Source organism: Parasteatoda tepidariorum, chromosome 6 (genome assembly GCF_043381705.1).
Source record: "Parasteatoda tepidariorum isolate YZ-2023 chromosome 6, CAS_Ptep_4.0, whole genome shotgun sequence".
Lineage (NCBI taxonomy): Eukaryota > Metazoa > Arthropoda > Arachnida > Araneae > Theridiidae > Parasteatoda > Parasteatoda tepidariorum.
In genome coordinates this window covers 82,505,462-82,525,677 of record NC_092209.1, presented here as the reverse complement: position 1 = coordinate 82,525,677, position 20,216 = coordinate 82,505,462, and the positions used below count along the sequence as shown (strand labels likewise).

General features: G+C 27.4%; 1 protein-coding gene across 2 annotated transcripts; it reads right to left on the bottom strand.

Moving 5' to 3' along the window:
• Positions 1-809: 809 nt before the first annotated feature.
• On the bottom strand, positions 810-20,209 carry LOC107450006 (D-amino acid oxidase 1). 2 transcript variants are annotated; one of them, XM_016065707.4, is made up of 11 exons: positions 20,103-20,209; positions 18,677-18,862; positions 17,102-17,222; positions 14,163-14,248; positions 11,386-11,451; positions 10,481-10,535; positions 9,561-9,662; positions 7,236-7,294; positions 4,397-4,514; positions 3,720-3,818; positions 810-1,174 (listed from the first exon to the last, which is right to left on the bottom strand). In XM_016065707.4, exons 2-11 carry the CDS (start codon positions 18,859-18,861, stop codon positions 1,052-1,054), a joined length of 1,014 nt encoding a protein of 337 aa, XP_015921193.1. In that variant the 5' UTR covers position 18,862; positions 20,103-20,209; the 3' UTR covers positions 810-1,051. The 2 variants fall into 2 exon arrangements, with proteins under 2 accessions (XP_015921193.1, XP_071038896.1); XM_071182795.1 differs by lacking the exon at positions 20,103-20,209 and adding an exon at positions 20,040-20,100.
• Positions 20,210-20,216: the final 7 nt, after the last annotated feature.

Here is a 20,216-nt window from a genome sequence, read left to right as displayed (position 1 = left end):
TGGTTGGAATGTAAAATTATCAGGGATATTTTTTGATCAACAATTATCTAAAATTTAGTAAGTTTTTTCCCCTTTTACTTAAGTTTACTTATTTTTATTGTAGCTTCTATAGTTTTTATTTGTATTTCCCGGGGGAAAAATATTAACATTTAATTTTACACTTTCTTCGTTCAATAAACAATATAAAAAACTTTCTAAGCTAGGCTTTCTTCTTTATCAATTACGAATTTACTATCCAAGTATCAACTATCTAGAAAGCCAATAAATGATCTTTTAGAAATATGATATTTTAAAATAATGACATTTTAAAAAGAAATAAGTGTGGTTATATAGATAGCTATTTATGCTATTGTCTAAATTTCTTTCTCAATAGCTATTTTATTATCTCTATTCCTTATTAACTTAACATATTAGCAAAACTAACCTGCAATTTGTTAGCATTACAAGCGGATTAAACTAAAAGTTTTTACTTAATAAAAAAAGGGGGCAATTAGCAATATGTTCATTTAGGCTTCAGAATTTTGTTACACTCCTGATTATAAGAAAAAAAAATGTCGTATTATTGAATAAAATTTAAAACAATTAATAAGTGATATTTACCTTTTTTACGAAGTGTTAAACATAAAAAATATTCACGTTTTAAAAAAAAAAATTTTTTTTGTTTGTTTTCTCAATGAACCTGTGAAGATCCCGTAACCCAAGTTCAGGTTGTGACCAATAATTTGGAAAAATTCAGGTTTATTGCAATACAAAATCTCTAAAAATTATGTCTTGAAATAAATATATATATTTTTAATAATTTGGAAAGATGAAAAAATAATAGTAACCTTTATTTTTTAGATGTTCACGGAAATCAGCAAATTTCACAATTAAAAAAATAGAATCATACTATATTTAAAATTAACAGTAAATTAACAACAACATCAACAACAGAATCAACAACAACAAATTAATGAACAATACAGATAGAATATATAGCACTGTTATATGGAAGACATGAGATAAATATATCCTTATATTGCAGCTATTCCCATTGGTGGAGTAAAGACATTCACAACTTTGATGCAACAAAATCTTTTGTAGATAGCAACTTTTTGATGATTCGTGTTACATCTTGTGCAGTACCCCAAGAAAGAGCTACACCATGACCACCATGGCCATAATTATTCACAACCTAAGAAAGAAAAAATATTGAAACAGAAAGAGAAAATAATTTATTGAAATGAATCGAAAAATTACTTTTACAATACAGTCTATTCCATGTACAAACTCAAAGACCACCTTTAAAATTTTAGCAAATAAAAAATTTTCTTTTTGATCATAAGTTTTAAAAAAAAACACTTGAATTTCATAAAAAGATAAAACACAATTATTTTATTATTTTTTTAATGATTAATCCTGCTAAGACGTCTTTAAAGAAAAAAACTACAAGTCGTATATTCAAAACTTTGTAATAAATCTTTCCACTCTTTTTCATATGAAACAACAAATCATAGAATTGGCAAAAATGCATTAAAGAAAAAAAAATGAACTTCTTTCATTTTTCAAAATTTAATTCAATTATTTAAACTATATTTATTTTTTGCAGCTTGCAGCTAGAGATAATATATAAAAAAAAATGAAAAATAAAATTTTAAAACTTACGGGACTATTAAGGCTCAATGTCATGCTTGTCACAGTTATCATGATGGACATTTGCACTTTGGCGCAAAATAGTATTTGCTGGTGACAGTAACAAATCTTACAGCATTAGTTAGCTTCCTAATTGAAACCTTGATCCGGTAAAGAATCCAAGGCAGTACCCCCTTTACGCATGGGGATAACTGGGCAGTACCCAAGGGGCCCAAAATGCTTAGGGGGCCCTTCAGAATCTTACTTTCGAAAAATAATATTTTTAAAAGAAATGCATTGCTTTATAAATTTTAAACGGAATATATTCTATTGAATAAATCAAATGAATGAAATATAGTTGATTGGATAAATCTATTCTAATGAATGTGTAATCATTTACATAATACAATAATTATATTATATAAGTACAGTAACAATAAGCAAAAGAAAATTATAGCAAAAGAAAATATTTCATGCCTCATGATAACATTAGTTTAATGCAGAGTTGGCTGATTTAAACCAATGTGGTTTAAGCCGTATATATAAACCAAACGTTTTTTTTAAAGAAAAACCTTTTAATTAATAAAATGTTTTTATTTATATAAATACTTTCAATTCGACAAAATGAAATTTTTGCACAAAGTTTTCGTATTACTTTTAAGTTTTATTACTAAAGTGAATTTACCTTACTTTAAATAAACATAAATATGTTATTTTAAAATGTTTACATATTGCTTTTCTGAAAAATATCTCTGTAGAACAAATTAATGTCAAAAAGTTTTTGGTTAGCTCATGTCTCTAAAAATGCTTTTCACATTGTTGCTTTAAAAATTCGAATAAAATGAAACTGATTCAATGTTTTATCTGAAAGTACAGCAATGATACATAAAAAAATTATGATTATCTGTTTCTATGAATTCATAACAATTTAAAGATTCCTGTCATGCCATGAAATTATAAAGAATAGTTCGGAAGTAATAATGGGAACAAGTGTTTGCGCATTGCTGCTTTACAAATTCGAATAAAATTAAACTGATTCAATGTTCCATCTGAAAGTACATCAATGATACATAAAGCAAAATTATGATTATTTTTTTCTATGAATTCATAACAATTTAAAGATTCCTGTCATGCCATGAAATTATAAAGAATAGTTCAGAAGTAACAATGGGAACAAGTGTTTGCGCATTGTTCCTTTAAAAATTCGAGTAAAATGAAACCGATTCAATGTTCCATCTGAAAGTACAGCAATGATACATAAAAAAAATTATAATTATTTTTTTTCTATGAATTCATAACAATTTAAAGATTCCTGTCATGCCATGAAATTATAAAGAATAGTTCAGAACCTAATTATGTCATGAAATTATAAAGAATAGCTCAGAATGGGAACAAGTGCTTGTGCATCATTGATTTAAAAATTTGAATAAAATTAAACTGATTCAATGTTCTATCTGAAAGTACAGCAATGATACATAAAACAAAATTATGATTATTTTTTTCTATGAATTCATAACAATTTAAAGATTCCTGTCATGCCATGAAATTATAAAGAATAGTTCAGAAGTAACAATGGGAACAAGTGCTTGCGCATTGTTGCTTTAAAAATTCTAGTAAAATGAAACCGATTCAATGTTCCAGCTGAAAGTACAGCAATGATATATAAAAAAAATTATGATTATTTTTTTTCTATCAATTCATAACAATTTAAAGATTCCTGTCATGCCATGAAATTATAAAGAATAGTTCAGAAGTAACAATGGGAACAAGTGTTTGCGCATTGTTGCTTTAAAAATTCGAGTAAAATGAAACCGATTCAATGTTCTATCTGAAAGTACAGCAATGATACATACAAAAAATTATGATTTTTTTTTCTTCTATGAATTCATAACAATTTAAAGATTCCTGTCATGCCATGAAATTATAAAGAATAGTTCAAAACCTAATTATGCCATGAAATTATAAAGAATAGTTCAGAATGGGAACAAGTGCTTGTGCATCAGTGATTTAAAAATTTGAATAAAATGAAACTGATTCAATTTTCTATCTGAAAGTACAGCAATCATACATAAGGGAAAATTATTATTATAAATCAAAGTTAGACTTACCATGCGATAATTTTTATCAGACGGTACAAAGCATGCATCCACCCGAACTGAGGGCCTGTGAGGGCGAAGGCCTACCCAGTCTCTCACTATTTCTGCATTCTAAAATAAAAGTAAAATAATTAATTTAAAACAAAATAGAATCGTAATAATAATTTAGGTGGAAAATGGCTCTTTGAAAAGTATTTTAATACGTTTGTAATTACCCACAAAAGTGATAATATATGTGGGCAGCCCAATAAACTTTTCTAATTCCTAATTTTTAATTGCTTAAATAATAGAACAAAATATGAAGGTTTTATTTGAGAGGCCTTATTGAGTTATACAAAAGAAACTTTCATATAGCTCATTATACAAAGGAGATATTTATATCAAACAAACCATATAAATAGTTTGTTAGCTTTTTGAAAATTCAGTCTTAACATTTAAAAAAAAATTAATGGAATGATTTAATTATTTTAATTATTTTCTATTTGATTTTACAGTATTTAAAAGAAGTACATAATCATAATACAGTTGGGGCTCATTTGCAATAATGACATTTCAAGTTCAGTGAGAAAAATTTAGTATTTTATTAGGTACTATGTCAAATGAATTAGTGTGTTCTTTGAAAGAAGATTTTCTTTTTTATATATTTGAATTTAAGAAATTCAAGTCAAAAAGCATTGCATAAGAGTTACCTTTAAACTCGGAACTAATTCCACACATTTATCCAAAATCCATTGTCTCTGATAATTATTAACCTCAAGGTCATAACTTCCATAATCCTTTATACCACCAAGAGTAACATAGTCAACCCTGCAAAAAAAATATATAAACAAATTGTTTTGGAAAATGACAAAATATAATGTACAAATTAATTTTTTTAAGAGATGAAAAATAAGAAAAACAATGTAAAATAAGAGCAGCAATTGTATGATAATTAATTGAATCGTCCAAGTTGAGAGTACTGGGTGAAATTATATTAAAAATAATATTTCCCTGGCACGCACTGTTTTTCCATTGAATAACATAGTGAAACCGGTTTTTACATGACGGTCCGGGGCTGAACCAGTATCGTCTTTACACATGGGCAGACCCGGACAGTGATTGGGGGCTCCAAGAACTCAGGGGGTTCTTGAGAATCTTACCTATTATAAATTGTATTAAAAAAACTAAGAGCAAAAAACATTGCATTTTATATTTTTTTAAATAAATGTATTCTTGTATAAAAAATCTGCATTTTTTTCTATAAATAGTGATGGATTATCATGCGAACACCGATAATTTGAATAGTTCATCACCAGGAAAATTTAAAAAGTCAACCAAAATCTATTTTAGTACATTAAAATTAAGTTCTTAAGTACTCAACTAATTTCTCTAAATATGCTTGACCACCACCAACTCTGTTTCATATTTATAATTAGTTAAATAAAGTATAATTGAAAGAATTTAGAATTACAGGGCACTATTTGACAGTAACTTTTAAACTCATTATGTCTGATGCGCATTGAAAGATGTTTTAATAACAAACTTTTATAGTTTGACGATATTATTCATACCTTTTAAATTTTTTTATTCGTTATACCCTTATGTTTTTAATTTAATTATTTTAATTAGCTTCTTGGTTTTAAAAATTATTTTATTATTTGAGGCCTACAACTGGTTAGATCTCATTTTTCCTTTTTTTTAAAATTATGCATAGTTTAAAAATGCTTTATTTTATGTGCATTGAGTTTTTGGGCCAATAAAAATGTGTTTAAGTTTGTTAAAATTATTGCATATCTTAAAAATGATTTATTTTATGTATGTGTAGTTTTTTTAGTTTGATTTTAAACAGTATGATATGTTATAAGGGTCCAAAACATTTCTATGCCCTGGTGGTTCTGCTTGCTCTTCAGTAGTACATATTAATTAAGCATCAGCTGGGAATGGCAATTTTCCATAGTTTTCCTAAACCAATTTCCCATTAACATTTTCCAGGGTGCATAGCCAAATCTTTGAATCAAAAATAAGCACTTTTTAAAAACTTTTCAAGCACTTTACAAAAATTTTCAAGCACTCAAAAAATTTATATTCAATCAATGATATTATTGAAAAAAAAAACTTTTTATAAACAGTTTTAGCGTTAAAAAAAACCCAAAAAGAAACGGGCGTAAATCGAAACAATCAGTACTTTCCCACATCACTGAGTGAATTCAACTTGACCCTGAACTCAGAACAAAAGTACCCTTACCCCTTACGTCAAAAAAAGTGTTAGAAGTAAAATAAAATAAACAAGAACAAAATTAAAATAAATTAAAAAGAAAAACATTTAATAAGGATCTGATATTCTCTATCCGAATTGGATCACTCGGGTTTCGGTTTAAAGTGTGCGCGCATGCGCAAGTCATAACGTGGGTTGGACATGAAGTCCGCATGAATGATTACGTAGCAAATTCCCCATTTTTCGCGAAATCACTGAAGGGAAAAAAAATTATTCGAAAAATAAAGCACTTTTTAAAAACGCCAACTGAAAAAAGCACCTTTAAAAGCCCTTAAAAACATAATCCCCCTAAAAGCACCTTTAAGTACTTTTTACAAACGCTACACACCCTGTTTTCTTCATTAACATTGCCTTTTAGTATCTAAGTATTTTTTCCTTCAATAATACATATTACCAATATTAAATACATTAAATATTAGTACAGATAGTATACATCTTCCAATTTACAAAATATTAAAGACTAGTTTGTCCCTGAAAACTGCAAAATAAAAAATTCCAGAGTCTAGTGTATTTCAGTTACTAGACTTTGGATACATTCATTTCATAAATATTAATTACAGAACTTTGTTATGAAAAAAATTTTTTAAATTATTGAATGAAAATACAGACAAAACAAACATTGTTTTCTAAATGCTACATTGTTTGTGGAAAAAACTAATAAGTTTCTAAAAATTACGATTATAAAATATTTTCAGAAAGCAGGATTTCCTGATATATAAGGAATACATAACAAGTACATTTGGAAATTTTTAAATCGTTTGATCTTTTAAAGGAATTTTTGTGTAGTAACTCACTCCAATATTGCAAATACACCCCAATTTAAGAAATAAAACTTCTGGTCTTGATATCTAGGCCTGACCCTGGGGGGGGAGGGTAACAGAATTTACCATTTGAATCAGCAGCATTAAATCCAAATTGGTTTGTAGCCCTAAGACAATCAGAGATTATTATTACAAAAACTCAGCTTAATTTAACAGATAAACTTTGTTGTATAAATTTAATTTTGAATTTTATAAAAAGATGGTACTTAAAAAACTGAATAAATCTCTAAAGCCTCTAATCAAGTAACAATTTTTTTTAAAGCACAATTGAGAAATCAGAAGAAAAAAATATTTATAAAAAGAATGAACTTTCAGATTAAAATAATAAAATAAAATCTTCTTAAGGGCTAAATTAATTAGCAGATGTTTTGATTATTTGCAGCGCCTGCTATTGTGCTGAAGGGGCTGTATTTCATAACTTAACTACATTGTGATAAAGGTCAGAATATTTACCCTGGGAGGATGTAAACTGCATCTCCGTAATAAAAGTGCTTAATCCAGGGAGCTTTGACCTGCAATGCAGAAACATAGAGGATAACTCAAAAACACATTTTACAAACACTTAAAATAACTAACAGGGGAGCATTCTCTGCATTGAAAAGAATTTCATAAAATTCTTCGATTTTAACGACCACTACTGTGTGGTTCCTAGTGCTTACTTTTAATTAATTTTGTATTACATGGCATGTAATAATCGAAAAGGACGAAATTTCTGAAAAAAGAAAAAAAAAGTGCTAATTCAGGGAGCTTTGACCTGCAATGTAGAAACATAGAGGATAACTCAAAAACATATTTTACAAACACTTAAAATAACTAACAAGGGAACATTCTCAGCATTGAAAAGAATTTCATAAAATTCTTTGATTTTAACGAAAACTACTATGTAGTTCCTCGTGCTTACTTTTAATTAATTTTTTATTACATGACATGTAATAATTGAAAAGGGCGAAATTTCTGAAAAATAAAAAAAAGTGTTAATTCAGGGACCTGCAATGTAGAAACATAGAGGATGACTCAAAAACACATTTTACAAACATTTAAAATAACTAACAAGGGGATATTCTGTGGTGTCTCCATTGAAAAGAGTTTCATAAAATTCCTTGATTTTAACCAACACTATTAGCTGGATCCTCGTGCTTGTTTTGTGCTTACTTTAAATTATTTTTTTTATTTCCTGGCATGCAATAATTGCAAAGGTCAAAATTTCTGAAAAATGGACAATTTTTTAAGATCCAATTTTATTTTTAAAAGTGTAATTTATTATTCAAATTATTTAAATTAAACAAATCTCAAAAAAGATGAAATGACAATTTTTGAGAACTTTTTGGAGTGGAGTTCTAAATTTATTTGATAACAAACAATCTTAAAAATCTGTTTTTTTTTTTTTTTTTTTTAAGAAATTAAAACGCTAAGTAAGTTAAAATTGAAATACAAACAGTTTAAAAGAGTGTTCGAAATTTATACATTTCGCGAATCGAAAACTTGTAAGCAAAATATCGACATTATATTCATTTCCTACAGCCAACATATTAATTTAGAACTCATTTACTTAAAATTAAGTTGTCTCTCAGAACTCATTCACTGAGATTCTCAATTGACAAAAAATGCTTTTAATTGAAATTCTATGATATTAGATAATATTTTTGTTTCATAATAATCAATTAAAATAATAGTAATCTTTTTCTTGCAGTTATGATTATCGGTAAAAATATTATAAAAAATATTGTTACGTAGATGCTGGGGTTCCCTATAAGTTTTTACAAGAACACAGATTAGAAATATTCTCAAATTTCTATTTTTTTTAATATTTATGTCATAAATCTTAAGGAGTAATCTTCCAATTCAATATTATTTTTGTCACTGGATTAATTAATTATTTAATGTATATTTTTCATTAAATTTCAAGTTCAATTTATTTCTTATCTAATCTCTATCTTGCTAAGTACTCATCAACTAATATTAATTACTTTAATTTAACAAAAAACTCATACTTTTAAAAGGCAATCTGAATATTTACTAAATGCCTCCCCATGGAGGGCCAAGGCCTACTGGGCCCATCTCAGTTTTCTTGACCTTGGGCTCTGGGGTGCAGATGTTCCGGTTAGATGGTCAGCAGAACACACCTGCTGACCATCTGAGACTGAGGCATGAAAGGCTGATCAAACCTTGCCCGGACCGAGGATCAAACCCAGGACATGAGCGCAAAGGGCTACCAGTCAACCACTGGACCTTTCGAAGAATTGGTGAAGACAAAAGAAAGCCCCTATGCTACCTTTCATTTATTTAAATGTTTATGTACATTGTACAGCTGTATTGAGATTTTCTTAATCAATTTTTAGATCTATTTAATTTGGTATCAATGTTATGAGAGCTATATCTATGGTCATGCCTTTAAAAAGCAATGGGAGACTTTTAATATCTTTTAACTCTTAAATTTATATTTAATCTAATAATTTTTAATTTATATAAAAAAAATACTTGAAAGGAAATTCTTTTAAATAGATTATTCTTATCAGACTGCATAATTACTATTCAATAAAAAGATATTCAGTTTACATAACTATTTGTAATAACAATATTTAAATGCATCATTAACTGTCCATCTACTTATTTTTTTAAAAATAACTGTAACCAAAATAATTAACTTACTCATTTATATCACTCATGAAGTTAATACTCTAGAAAATGCATCGAACACGCTCAACCATTCACTCATTTAAGTAATAACTAATTTTAAAAACAATTATCTTAAAAATTTAAAGTAAGCATGAAAGGTACCCTGATAGTTTGACCTCTAACCGCTACAAGTTGATCATCACTTATTAGATGTTGTGCACCTAATCCACTACAATTGACCACAATGTCATAATGTCTGGGAATCTGAAAATGAAAACCAATTCCTTTTAGAATTTAATTAGATTTATTGCTAGCAATAATAAATTTAAAACTTAAACAGGGTGCGTAGCCAAATTTTTCAAAAAAAAATCACCCTTCAAATACTTTTAAAGCACTCAAAAAATATTTTTACTCACTTTCCAAAAAATAATCATAATTAGGATCTTTTCAGGTATAAAATTGATTTTTTCTATCGTTTAAAGTTCTTAATTTATAAACATAAAATCAACAAAATTCAAAAACATTTCCAAAAACTTTAGATAATCGTGATAAAATAACTAGTTTCTGATAGATATTGCAGAGAAAATTGTAAAAAACATGAATTTTTTGTAATTTAGAACGACAATTGATGCTCCAAAGAAAAATCTTTTTTCAAAAGATAGAAAATTAAGCACTTTTTACAAACTCTGAATAAAAAAAGTACCTTTAAGGGTTTTTAAAAAACTTAAATCAAAGATAAGCACCTTTAAGCACTTTTTAAAAATGCTACGAACCATGTTAGATTTTTATTTTTTTCCATTCTGATGAAATGACAAGCGCACTATAGATTACAATTACAGGTATGCCTGAAAAAGTTAATAAAAAGTTTTTCAAAGAACTATTACTTTTTTCAATTTGAATATGTTTACAATATATTTCAGGATAATTACCATTTTAGAAAAAGAAAATCGAGAATACAGAGAATTGCGCTTAATTTCTCAGTGCAAAAGTATTGAAAAATTAACAAACTGTGTATTCCCATAATTTTTAACTATACAACTTAAAATATGAATACTTAGAAAAAACAATAAAAATTAACTTACATCATCTAAAGACGTAAGAGTTTTCCGTTTAATTTCCCCACCAGCTTTCTCAAACCTAGAAAAATTAATAAGATTTTGAGCTCAGTTGCAGTTGAGTATCTAAAACTCCGTCAAAATCTGGGGCTAAAATTGAAGTGGGGTCCTGGAAATTTACAAATATATATAAAAAGTATTTTGTAGCATAAAAATATATGATAAATATTTATGTTTTAATATTTGTCAGTTTTTTTTTCCCAAGGAACTAAAAAGCTGTGTTTATAACTGTAACTGTCAAATTATTTATTAAAGTGGAATTAAGTTAACTTATATAATCAACTGCCAATTCTTTTAAAAATTGAATATTTATTTAATTTTAGCCACTTTAAATTTATACCATATTTCTTTTCATCTGTTGATTGCATTTGAAACAGACAGCCTATTCAAGACACACAAGAATAATTCTTAACACCTTAGATTTTTATACATATATATATACATATAGATAAATAAAATAAATTTTTAAAGAGAAAAAACAATTAATAAATAAAATGCTTTAAGAAAATCTCTATGTGCCTATCTTTTATATTTCCCTAATCCTTTATCTCTATTTTAATTATATTGCTAAAGAATGTTGTTAAAGAAAAACATATAAACTTAAATTAATTCAATACTACTCTGTATATATAATAAAAACTAACACAATTTAATAGATGATGCTATAAATTAATAAATATGAAATAAAACAAAATTAATAATAATAAAATAAAATTTTAAAATATTACAATGCTTGAATGCACTTTCCGGGTTCTGAATGCTTTATATAATATTTTTAAAATGTTTTCTGTGTTAATTACACACCAATTTGTTTGCATCATATTTAATTGATCTACAAAGTTTTTGTTTTAAATAATTAAATAAATATTTACTTAGATTTCATCCAAGGTAAATAGTAGCGACAATCAGTAACAATAGTAGTAAAGAAGACACCTTTTCTGAAAAGAAATTTCAGCTAAATCAAATAAGAATGATTTCTAACTTGCTCAAATCACTTGAACACTTTTTTGCATTGCTTTTATTAAAAATAATAATAGTTAAAAAAAAACATTTAAAAAAATTTTTTAAAAAAAATAATAACTTTTTTTTAATAAGTATATGAAAACATTACGTAGTAGAACCTCAATTGACCATTCATTGTGAATGATAGATACAGAAATATGGATGCAGATCAGCAATAAAATGTCAAAAAAGTTATTTGAAAGAAAATGTATAAAAAGTAATAAAGAAATAATTCACATGTAAATTTATAAATTTTAAATAAGGATAAAAAGCTTTAAATAATTTATAAAAATTTTTACTTTCTGAAAGAATATTTAAAATGTAAAAGACAGACGAAAAAACACATTTATTTAAATACATGGAATTTTCGGTTTGAACAAACTTTATCCTACGCAACAATTAATTTATGACATTTACAACAGATTGCAATACAGCATTTGTGAGCTTGTGTCAATACAGAAAATTTCTTGTTGTTTCAAAGCTTTTGAGGTCTTCCTTACATGTTAGTGCCAGTTATGGTTTCATTTCACCGTGGTCATTGGTATCATTTTGCAATACTGTAGTTTCTGCAACCTTTTTTTAAACCCACCAAACATTACGAGTTTCAACATTTTCATTAACTGATGCATAAATTTTAAAAGTAATAAAATGATGTCCGCAATGATGACAAATTTTCCGTAAAGGATGTTCACGTACATTATACTGGTCTAATGATCATGATAAAAAAGAATGAGCTTTTGATAAAGAACTCTTTTCCTGATTATGTAACAAAAACAATTATTAACAATTTTTTCTGAATTTTAAATATATTCGATATTGAGTCATTCTATTTTTTTTAAATTAATAACTACTTTATTAGATTATGTAAAATGAAATAGTTTTAACTCAAAATTATAATTACTTTTAACTATAATTGAAAAAAGTTATCAGATATATTTTTTTAGGTTTAAATAAAAGCTATTTATTTAAGCATATTCAAGAAAACATTAACAAGATTAATATTATTGATCATATTGAATTTATAAAGATATATAAAGTAAAGAATTAAAGCAAAGAAAACTTAATACCTATTACTAATGTAAATTAGAGAATGGCCTTTATTAAATGTTTATAAAAATTTACTAACTGGTTCAGTATTTCTCTAATGAAACAATTAAAAAAAAATTCTATAATTTTAAAATGTAAATAAATAAGATGAGAATAGAAACTAAAAATTTTTGTCAGAATTAAATTATTATATGGTGCCTACATTCCTAATATTTAACAACTTTCAGATTATTGAATCTTTTGACAAATCTGAATTAAATCTGATTTTTTACTGCATTTGCTAAATGTTAAAATAGTGAAAAGCTGCACACATCATACTTTTTTAAAACCTTTCCTCAAAATATCATTGAGTTTTTTCACAAAATAACTTAGCACTGATTGCTAAAATATTGAAGTACAGTTAAATGTTTTAATTTTTTATGCAATTAATGGGCAATCCCTCAAGGAAAAATATTACAATTAAAAAATCTCAATTAATTCCTTTCTTTATTAAATGTAACACACAAAATGGAGATGAAAATTTGATTTCATTAACAAGAGAAATAAAACTTTCTTTTGTTATTAGGTAAGAAAATTTGGCAATGCATAGTTGGTTCCTATGATTGACAAAAGTCTGAGAGAATTTTCAGTTTGATTTCAAAAGGCAGAAATTGAAACCTGAAATAAAGAATATCTTGCAAAACACAGCAGAGTTGCATATAACAGAGCAAAAATTCTTTACATCAAATCCAGCTGAGTTTAAGCACATGTGGACCTACAAGCATTTCATCAAGCATGTAAAGCACTTGTATCAAGTATTTTGCATGTGAGTTATACCATTTTGATGTGCTTGATTTCCAATGACTGCATTGCAAATTGTTGTTCCTGCTGTTCTTTGCTGATTCTCTATAGGAGTTTGGTCATAGATGGTTTTTGTTATCAATTTTTATTTTTAAAAAAATTATATTTTTAATATGATACCAGAAATTCAATTTAAGATTTTTACAAGCTCCAGATAAATATATAAATTAAAATTTAATAAAAAAACTCTCCATTAAAAAAATAAGTAAAAAATAATAATGAAAATATCTCAATCTGAAAATATATCAATCAATTACAATTCTTAAAAGTAATAATATAAAAATTGTCCTAAAAAAATTAATTTTGTTTCATGATTTTTCAATCATTACCTGAAAAAAATCCAAGAGATATGTGAACAAACTAGTAAACATAAGTGCCGGTAAATGTAAATTCGCGGTACTGGTCCCTAGGACCTATGAATGAAATTCTTGAATTTCGACCCCCTGGTATGTGAAAATCTAGTCAGTAGAACAAGAGTTTCTCAGTGAGGTCTTTTTTTAAGGACACTGTACATAATTTAATAGAATTCATAATTAATCTAGAGTTTTTTGAGTAGACGCGTTACCAAAAATTACCATCATGCTTTAGCTTCCAAAAAATACAAAAAATGGACCAAATGGAAAAATGCCAAAAAGAGGATTAACTCTGTTTCTTTTTACACTTAATATTTAAATTTTAAATAATTCTAATAAATCATGATCAAACTTAGCTACATAAATAATGCAAATCACAATTGAACAATTTTAAACATTGGTGATACCTGAATTTTTCAGGAAATGATTTTGAAGCTATTTCTTCCTCATCCAACACTTGATACTGAGTTAACAAATCTTGAAGAAATTGATTCTAAGAAAATAGAATAAAATAAACGTTCTTAGAATTTAGAATAAGAAAAAGACAGGGTTGGATTAAGATATAGTGGGACTTGGAGTTGAGTAACTTGGAGCGTTATCTAAACCAAATTGACCTACTTTCAGAAATATTGAAATTTTTTATGAAATTGTATTCAAGTTCAGATTGTTTTACAAAGATTCAAAGATAAAAAAAAACTTATTGAAATGTTTAACTTTTTTTAAATTAATTAGATTAAAATACAACTAAATGTCTACTTCAGTAAAAACGTCATGATTGAAATTAGTAAGAATGCATGGCTTGAAAAACCACCCACCGTCGACGGTGAAAAATTCCCCGCGGACAACGAATTTCTCGAATCCAACGTCAGCGTGGACGGCTATTTTCAAGTTAATGTCCGTGATACATTTTCACTTTTTGTTATCTTACAAGAGTCTAGAGCTTCGCTACTAAAATGACCCTCTAATCTAGAAATACAGAAACATACTGCGTATGGTGGAATTGATGTTTTCTCTGTCTGGGAGTACTGCAGCGGTTGAAAGGGGCTTTTCAGCAATAAACTTACAAAAAAACACATTACGTACTGGTCTTAAACAAGAAGCCTTAAACGCAATTATGAACATCCACCTAAATGGAAAATCACTTTCAGATTTCTGTTCAGAAACCTCTGTAAATCATTGGCTTGATTGCGGAACTGGTAAACGCCATATTTGATTCTTTCAAAAAACACAGTACCCTCGGATAAATTGACATTCCAGATAACTTGACCTTTGTCATTTAAATTACTTCATAAAAGAAATAAATTATTTCATAAAAGAAATGCTAGGTTACTATTAGTGACCTAGTATCACTTTTATTACTGCATAATGTAATCCTAGCAACTACTAATTCACTGTGTAATTTATAAAAATGTTTGTAATATTTTTATTTATTTCGAAGCTACTTTCAGAGAAAATTATATTTTTATTTATTTAGAAGCTATGGGATAGTTTCAAAGGAGGACCGGAACATTGTTGGACAAGCGGCCCTCGGGAATGGGTAAAATTTTTGAGTTTTCTCAAGCCCTGATCCAATGTATAAATTTAAAAAAAAATAATTTTATTTTCTACTTTTATTAAACTTGTTAAATTTTAGCTAACCAAATACCAACAGGAAATTTTAAATGTTTCGGAAATGGTAACAGAAAATTAATTAGAAAAACCAAAACTTTTAGCTTGAAAAAGGAGCTGAGAAATCAAATTACAGACTTAGGAGAAGGGTAATGAAGGAAATAACATGATCAAGTATCACTTTTATCTCCAATTCAAAATTTTACATTTGAAACAGATAATCTATTTTTAATAATTCTAAATGACGATTATAAAGTGTTACACTTGAAAATAACTAATAAATTATAGAAAATCAGACAAATCAATTTTAATTTAGATGTCCCTTATGCAGGGCCGGATTAAAAGCATGCGGGGCCCTAGGTCATTCAAATTTCTGGGGCCCTTAGATTAAATTTTTCTTCTCGTATATTTTTTACTTATTCAAATGTAAAAGTATTTATACATCTTTTCATATAAGAAAGCAAATTTAAAATAAAAATAAATAATAATAAATTAAATTTTACTTTATTTTGTTAAATAAGAACTAAAAAAATTATCGTATTTTATTAATATATATTTGAAATAGACTTTTTTTTAAAAAAATAATTGTTTTTCTAAATTTTTGCAAAATTTATTTTCAAAAAAGGTTTTTTAAGGGGTCCCCTAATCATTGGGGGCTCCAGCCATGGCCTAGTCTGGCCTAATAGATAATCCGGCCCTGCCCTTATGGGACCAAAAAACTATTTGGGGGCAACAGTTCGAGTAGTTCCTCTATTAATCTGGCTTAAAAAGAGACAAAATGTAAACAAATTTTGAAGAGGAGTTTTCCCAATTAAAGAGGTAAAACCTGCTAAGATATTGAAAATAGTTAGTCACTTAAGGTTGTTTTCTCTAGATCATTTATACACATTTTAAATTAAAATTATAAACATATTGAAAAACCTTAATAGATTTGTGTGAATTTTATACAGATGATTTGTATACGCGTTGTTTGAAGGAAGTCTCCAAAAGCTATCAAGACTAGGGTATGATCCGCGGCATTGGCTCGAAGCCTGCCAAGCTTTTTAAATTAAGAAGCTCAATAAAAAAAAAAAGATGTAGCAACAAAAAAAATTGCATACGGAATAACAGTTTAATTTTGGAGAAAGATTAAATAGGAAAAAAATTTCTTTGAAGAGTTTTAAACACAAAAGATTCCTCAAAAAAATTTTCCATTTCAAATTTTATAAAAGGAATTAAAATTTTGTTTTGTATGCAAAATTAAATTTTATTTAATTTAATTCTAAAATTAGATTACAGTAAAAGTCTAAGTTAATGCAAAAACCAAAGGGGGTGTTGCAACTTTCTTATATAAACATGTTAGAGGGTTTGTGATATGCTTATTTTTGTTGATAAGAGTGAAGTGCAAAATTGCCAAAAAAATATGCTTTTTAATATTTGAATGGCCTCTGAGTACCTGATTATTAAAACAAAAATTACGACAGTAAAAGTCTAAGTTAATGAAAAAACCAAAGGGGATGTTGCAACTTTCTTATGCTAACATGTTAGAAGGTTTGTTGACAAGATTTATTTTTGTTGACAAGATCGACGTGCAAAATTGCAAAAAATATGCTTTTTTAATATTTGAACGACCCATGAGTGTCTGAAAATCTGATTATTAAAACAGAAGTTATTAAGGTGTTCATTTTTAAAGTCATGCAATGCATGTATGCATTGGATTACCAATGCATACATACATGATGTATAATTCCAACAATACCTGAGGGTGTGAAGAAGTAGAGCTGAGTTGATAACCAGAAACAAGTTCCATTCCAGCATCAGATGCTTCACGAGAATTCAGAATACTTGTGAAATGAGACAAAGAGTCTAAGCACCATTTCCTATAAAATTTATGAATTAAAACAGAGTTTTCAGAGATTAAAAATATATATATATATTAGTCAGGGTTGCCACTCTAATCTGGTAAAAAAAAATTCCCTGTACTTATTATACACAATATATTAAAAAGGAATCACTGTATTCTTGTAGGAGCTTTATTGGTCTAACTATACTAATTTTAATTGCTAGAAAAACTTAGAAAAATAAAGGTACAGCTAAACATACTTAAATAATGCTGTAGTAAATTTAATAGTTTAGCAGCTAATAGTTAACTTTAATAGTTGTAGTAACTTTAGCAGCTGAAATATCATTCTTAAATATCCCATCGATTGCATTTTCAGTGGTCACCATTTTCTAAAATACGAAAATACGAAACAAAATTCACTGTATTTTCCCAGTTTGTAATGAAAAACTCAAAATTCGCTGCATTTTGTCTGTTATTTTAGGTGATTTGAAATTCCCTGTTTTTTCCTGGTTTTCCCTGTGGAGTGGCAACTCTGTTAGGGTATCAAGGTGTAAATGACAATTATGTTTATTTGTGTTCAGGGTTGCAACTTAAATCTGGAAAAAAATTCCCTGTACAGATTATACACAATATATTAAGAGGAAACAACAATTACTGTGCTCTTGTGAGAGCTATATTCGGCTAACTATATTTATGAGTTTAAATTGCTGGAGAAACAGCTGAACATACTTAAATAATGCTACAGTAAATGAAATAGTTTAGTATAGCTGAAATATCATGGTTAAATATCCCATAGCTTACGCTTTGAGTGGTCACCATTTTTTAAAAAACAAAAATGAGAAACAAAATTCCCTGTATGTTTTTTCTTTTGATATCGATACATTTTGAAATTGATACATAATGTATGATTTAAAAGGTAATAAAATAATAGGTTGAAACTTAACAATTTTAAAACTTCAACAATAGATAATTTTTTTAATTGAAATTATGATGGATTACTAAATTCCACAAGAATGTTGCATTCTGAAAATATAAATTCTTTACTGAAATCCTAACATGCTAAGAAATTAATAGCATGTATGTAAAATAAAAATAGAATTTCTTTGAAAAAATATAATACAGGGGTGCACATTAAAAATTTTAGTTAAATAATAACTTTTATTTCATAACTAATTAAAAATAAAATATAAAAATTTTGAAAATGGGGAGATTTCCTTATCGTAATCTGTGGCAGAACAATCGTCAAGTCTAGGAAACCTCCCGGCAGTCGCCCATGAGAAACTGGAGGAAAAAAAAACATCACAGAAAGCGACCAACTCGAAAGGTATAACTCGTAGCCACCCCTGGGCTAACCTCTACATGTTTTTTTTTAAAAAACTTGCAAGTTTGAAATCTATTTGGCACCTTGGCGATTGTAGTTGGCGTGACAGATCACGATACGGAAATATCCCCTAGAAAAATAATGGTAATAAAATTTGAAAAAGTTATTACCTAACACGGTCTGAGTCAGGGTGAACATTGATCTCTGGTCGAAATATTCCCCCAGCTCCTGAGCTGAGAGTCTCTTCATTAAATTTGTCAGCAAATATAGAGATTTTAAATGACGGAAAAACTTCTTGAATACTTAAGGCTGTTGAGAGTCCTACCACACCTGCACCAATGACAGCAACATTCATTCTATTGAATTACAAAAGAAAAATGTTATTATACCAAATTTCAAAAGTATATAAGAGGGGAAATACAAATGTTTTGTTTCGAATATAAAATAAAATTAAACATAGGGTTTCTATCTTGAACTATATGAGTAATACCATCGGGTTTTACTCATTGCTTCCTCATCCAACACATGATACTGAGTTAACAAATCTTGAAGGTATTGATTCTAAGATAATAGAATAAAATAAACATTCGTTGAATTTAGAATAAGAAAAAGACAGGGTTGGATTAAGATATAGTGGGACTTGGAGTTATAGTGGGACTGGAGTCAACTTGGAGCCTTATCTAAACAAAATTTAAATACTTTCCGAAATATTTCAATTTTTTATAAAATTGTATTCAAGTTCTGATTGCTTTACAAAGATTTAAAAAAAAAAAACTTATTGAAATTTTTAAGTTTTTCTAAAATAATTACATTACAATACAAATAAGTGTCTATGTCAACAAAAACGTCATGATTGAAATTAGTAAGAACAATCCAATGCATAAATTAAAAAAAGAAAAAAAATAGAATTTTCTGTTTTTATTAAACTTGTTAAATTTCAGCCAACCAAATACCAACAGGAAATTTTAAATGTTTTGGAAATGGCTACAGAAAATTAATTAGAAAGCTTTCTGCAAGCTTTCCTGCATGAAAAATCCAATTTGATCGTGAATTCATTTGTTAATACTGATGTCGATTTGGGTATTATGTAACATAAATTTGGTGATCTCTAAGGCTGCGTCAGGAGACAGTTGTCTCCTCTTGCTACACCACTGATAACAATCTAAGAAGAATGTTTGCTGCACTTTCTTAATCAGGTAAATGTGTGATCTACAGAAGCGATTTTGAAAAATTCAAAGAATAAAAATTTGAATAATCTTAAACAGCTTTCATTTGTTAAATTTTTTTAGAGCATGACGAAAGTTAAAAACATTGAGGGTTTTAAAATTAAAATCTAGAATTATCTGTTGTCTCTTAAATATAAGGACCGTTTCTAGGATGTGAGTGTTCAAGCTTAATGTTCTGTCATGAAGATTCGTATGCTATTAGTAATTGCGAACATAATATGGGATTTATAGTATAATACATGTTAAAAGGCATTGAATGAAATTTAATGTCTTAAATTTTTTCTATCCAAACTATATTATATTCTACCATTTTCAAATATTTAATATTGCATTTTCAAAAGTTTTTCCTTCTGGGTTGGAAGAAACTTACCTTTTCCAGAGTGAAAAAAAAATAACTATGAATATAATTAATAGCTATATATGTTTCGAGATCTTTATTTACAAATTGAAGAGGGTGCAGATTGTAGAAAAGTGGGACGAGCTT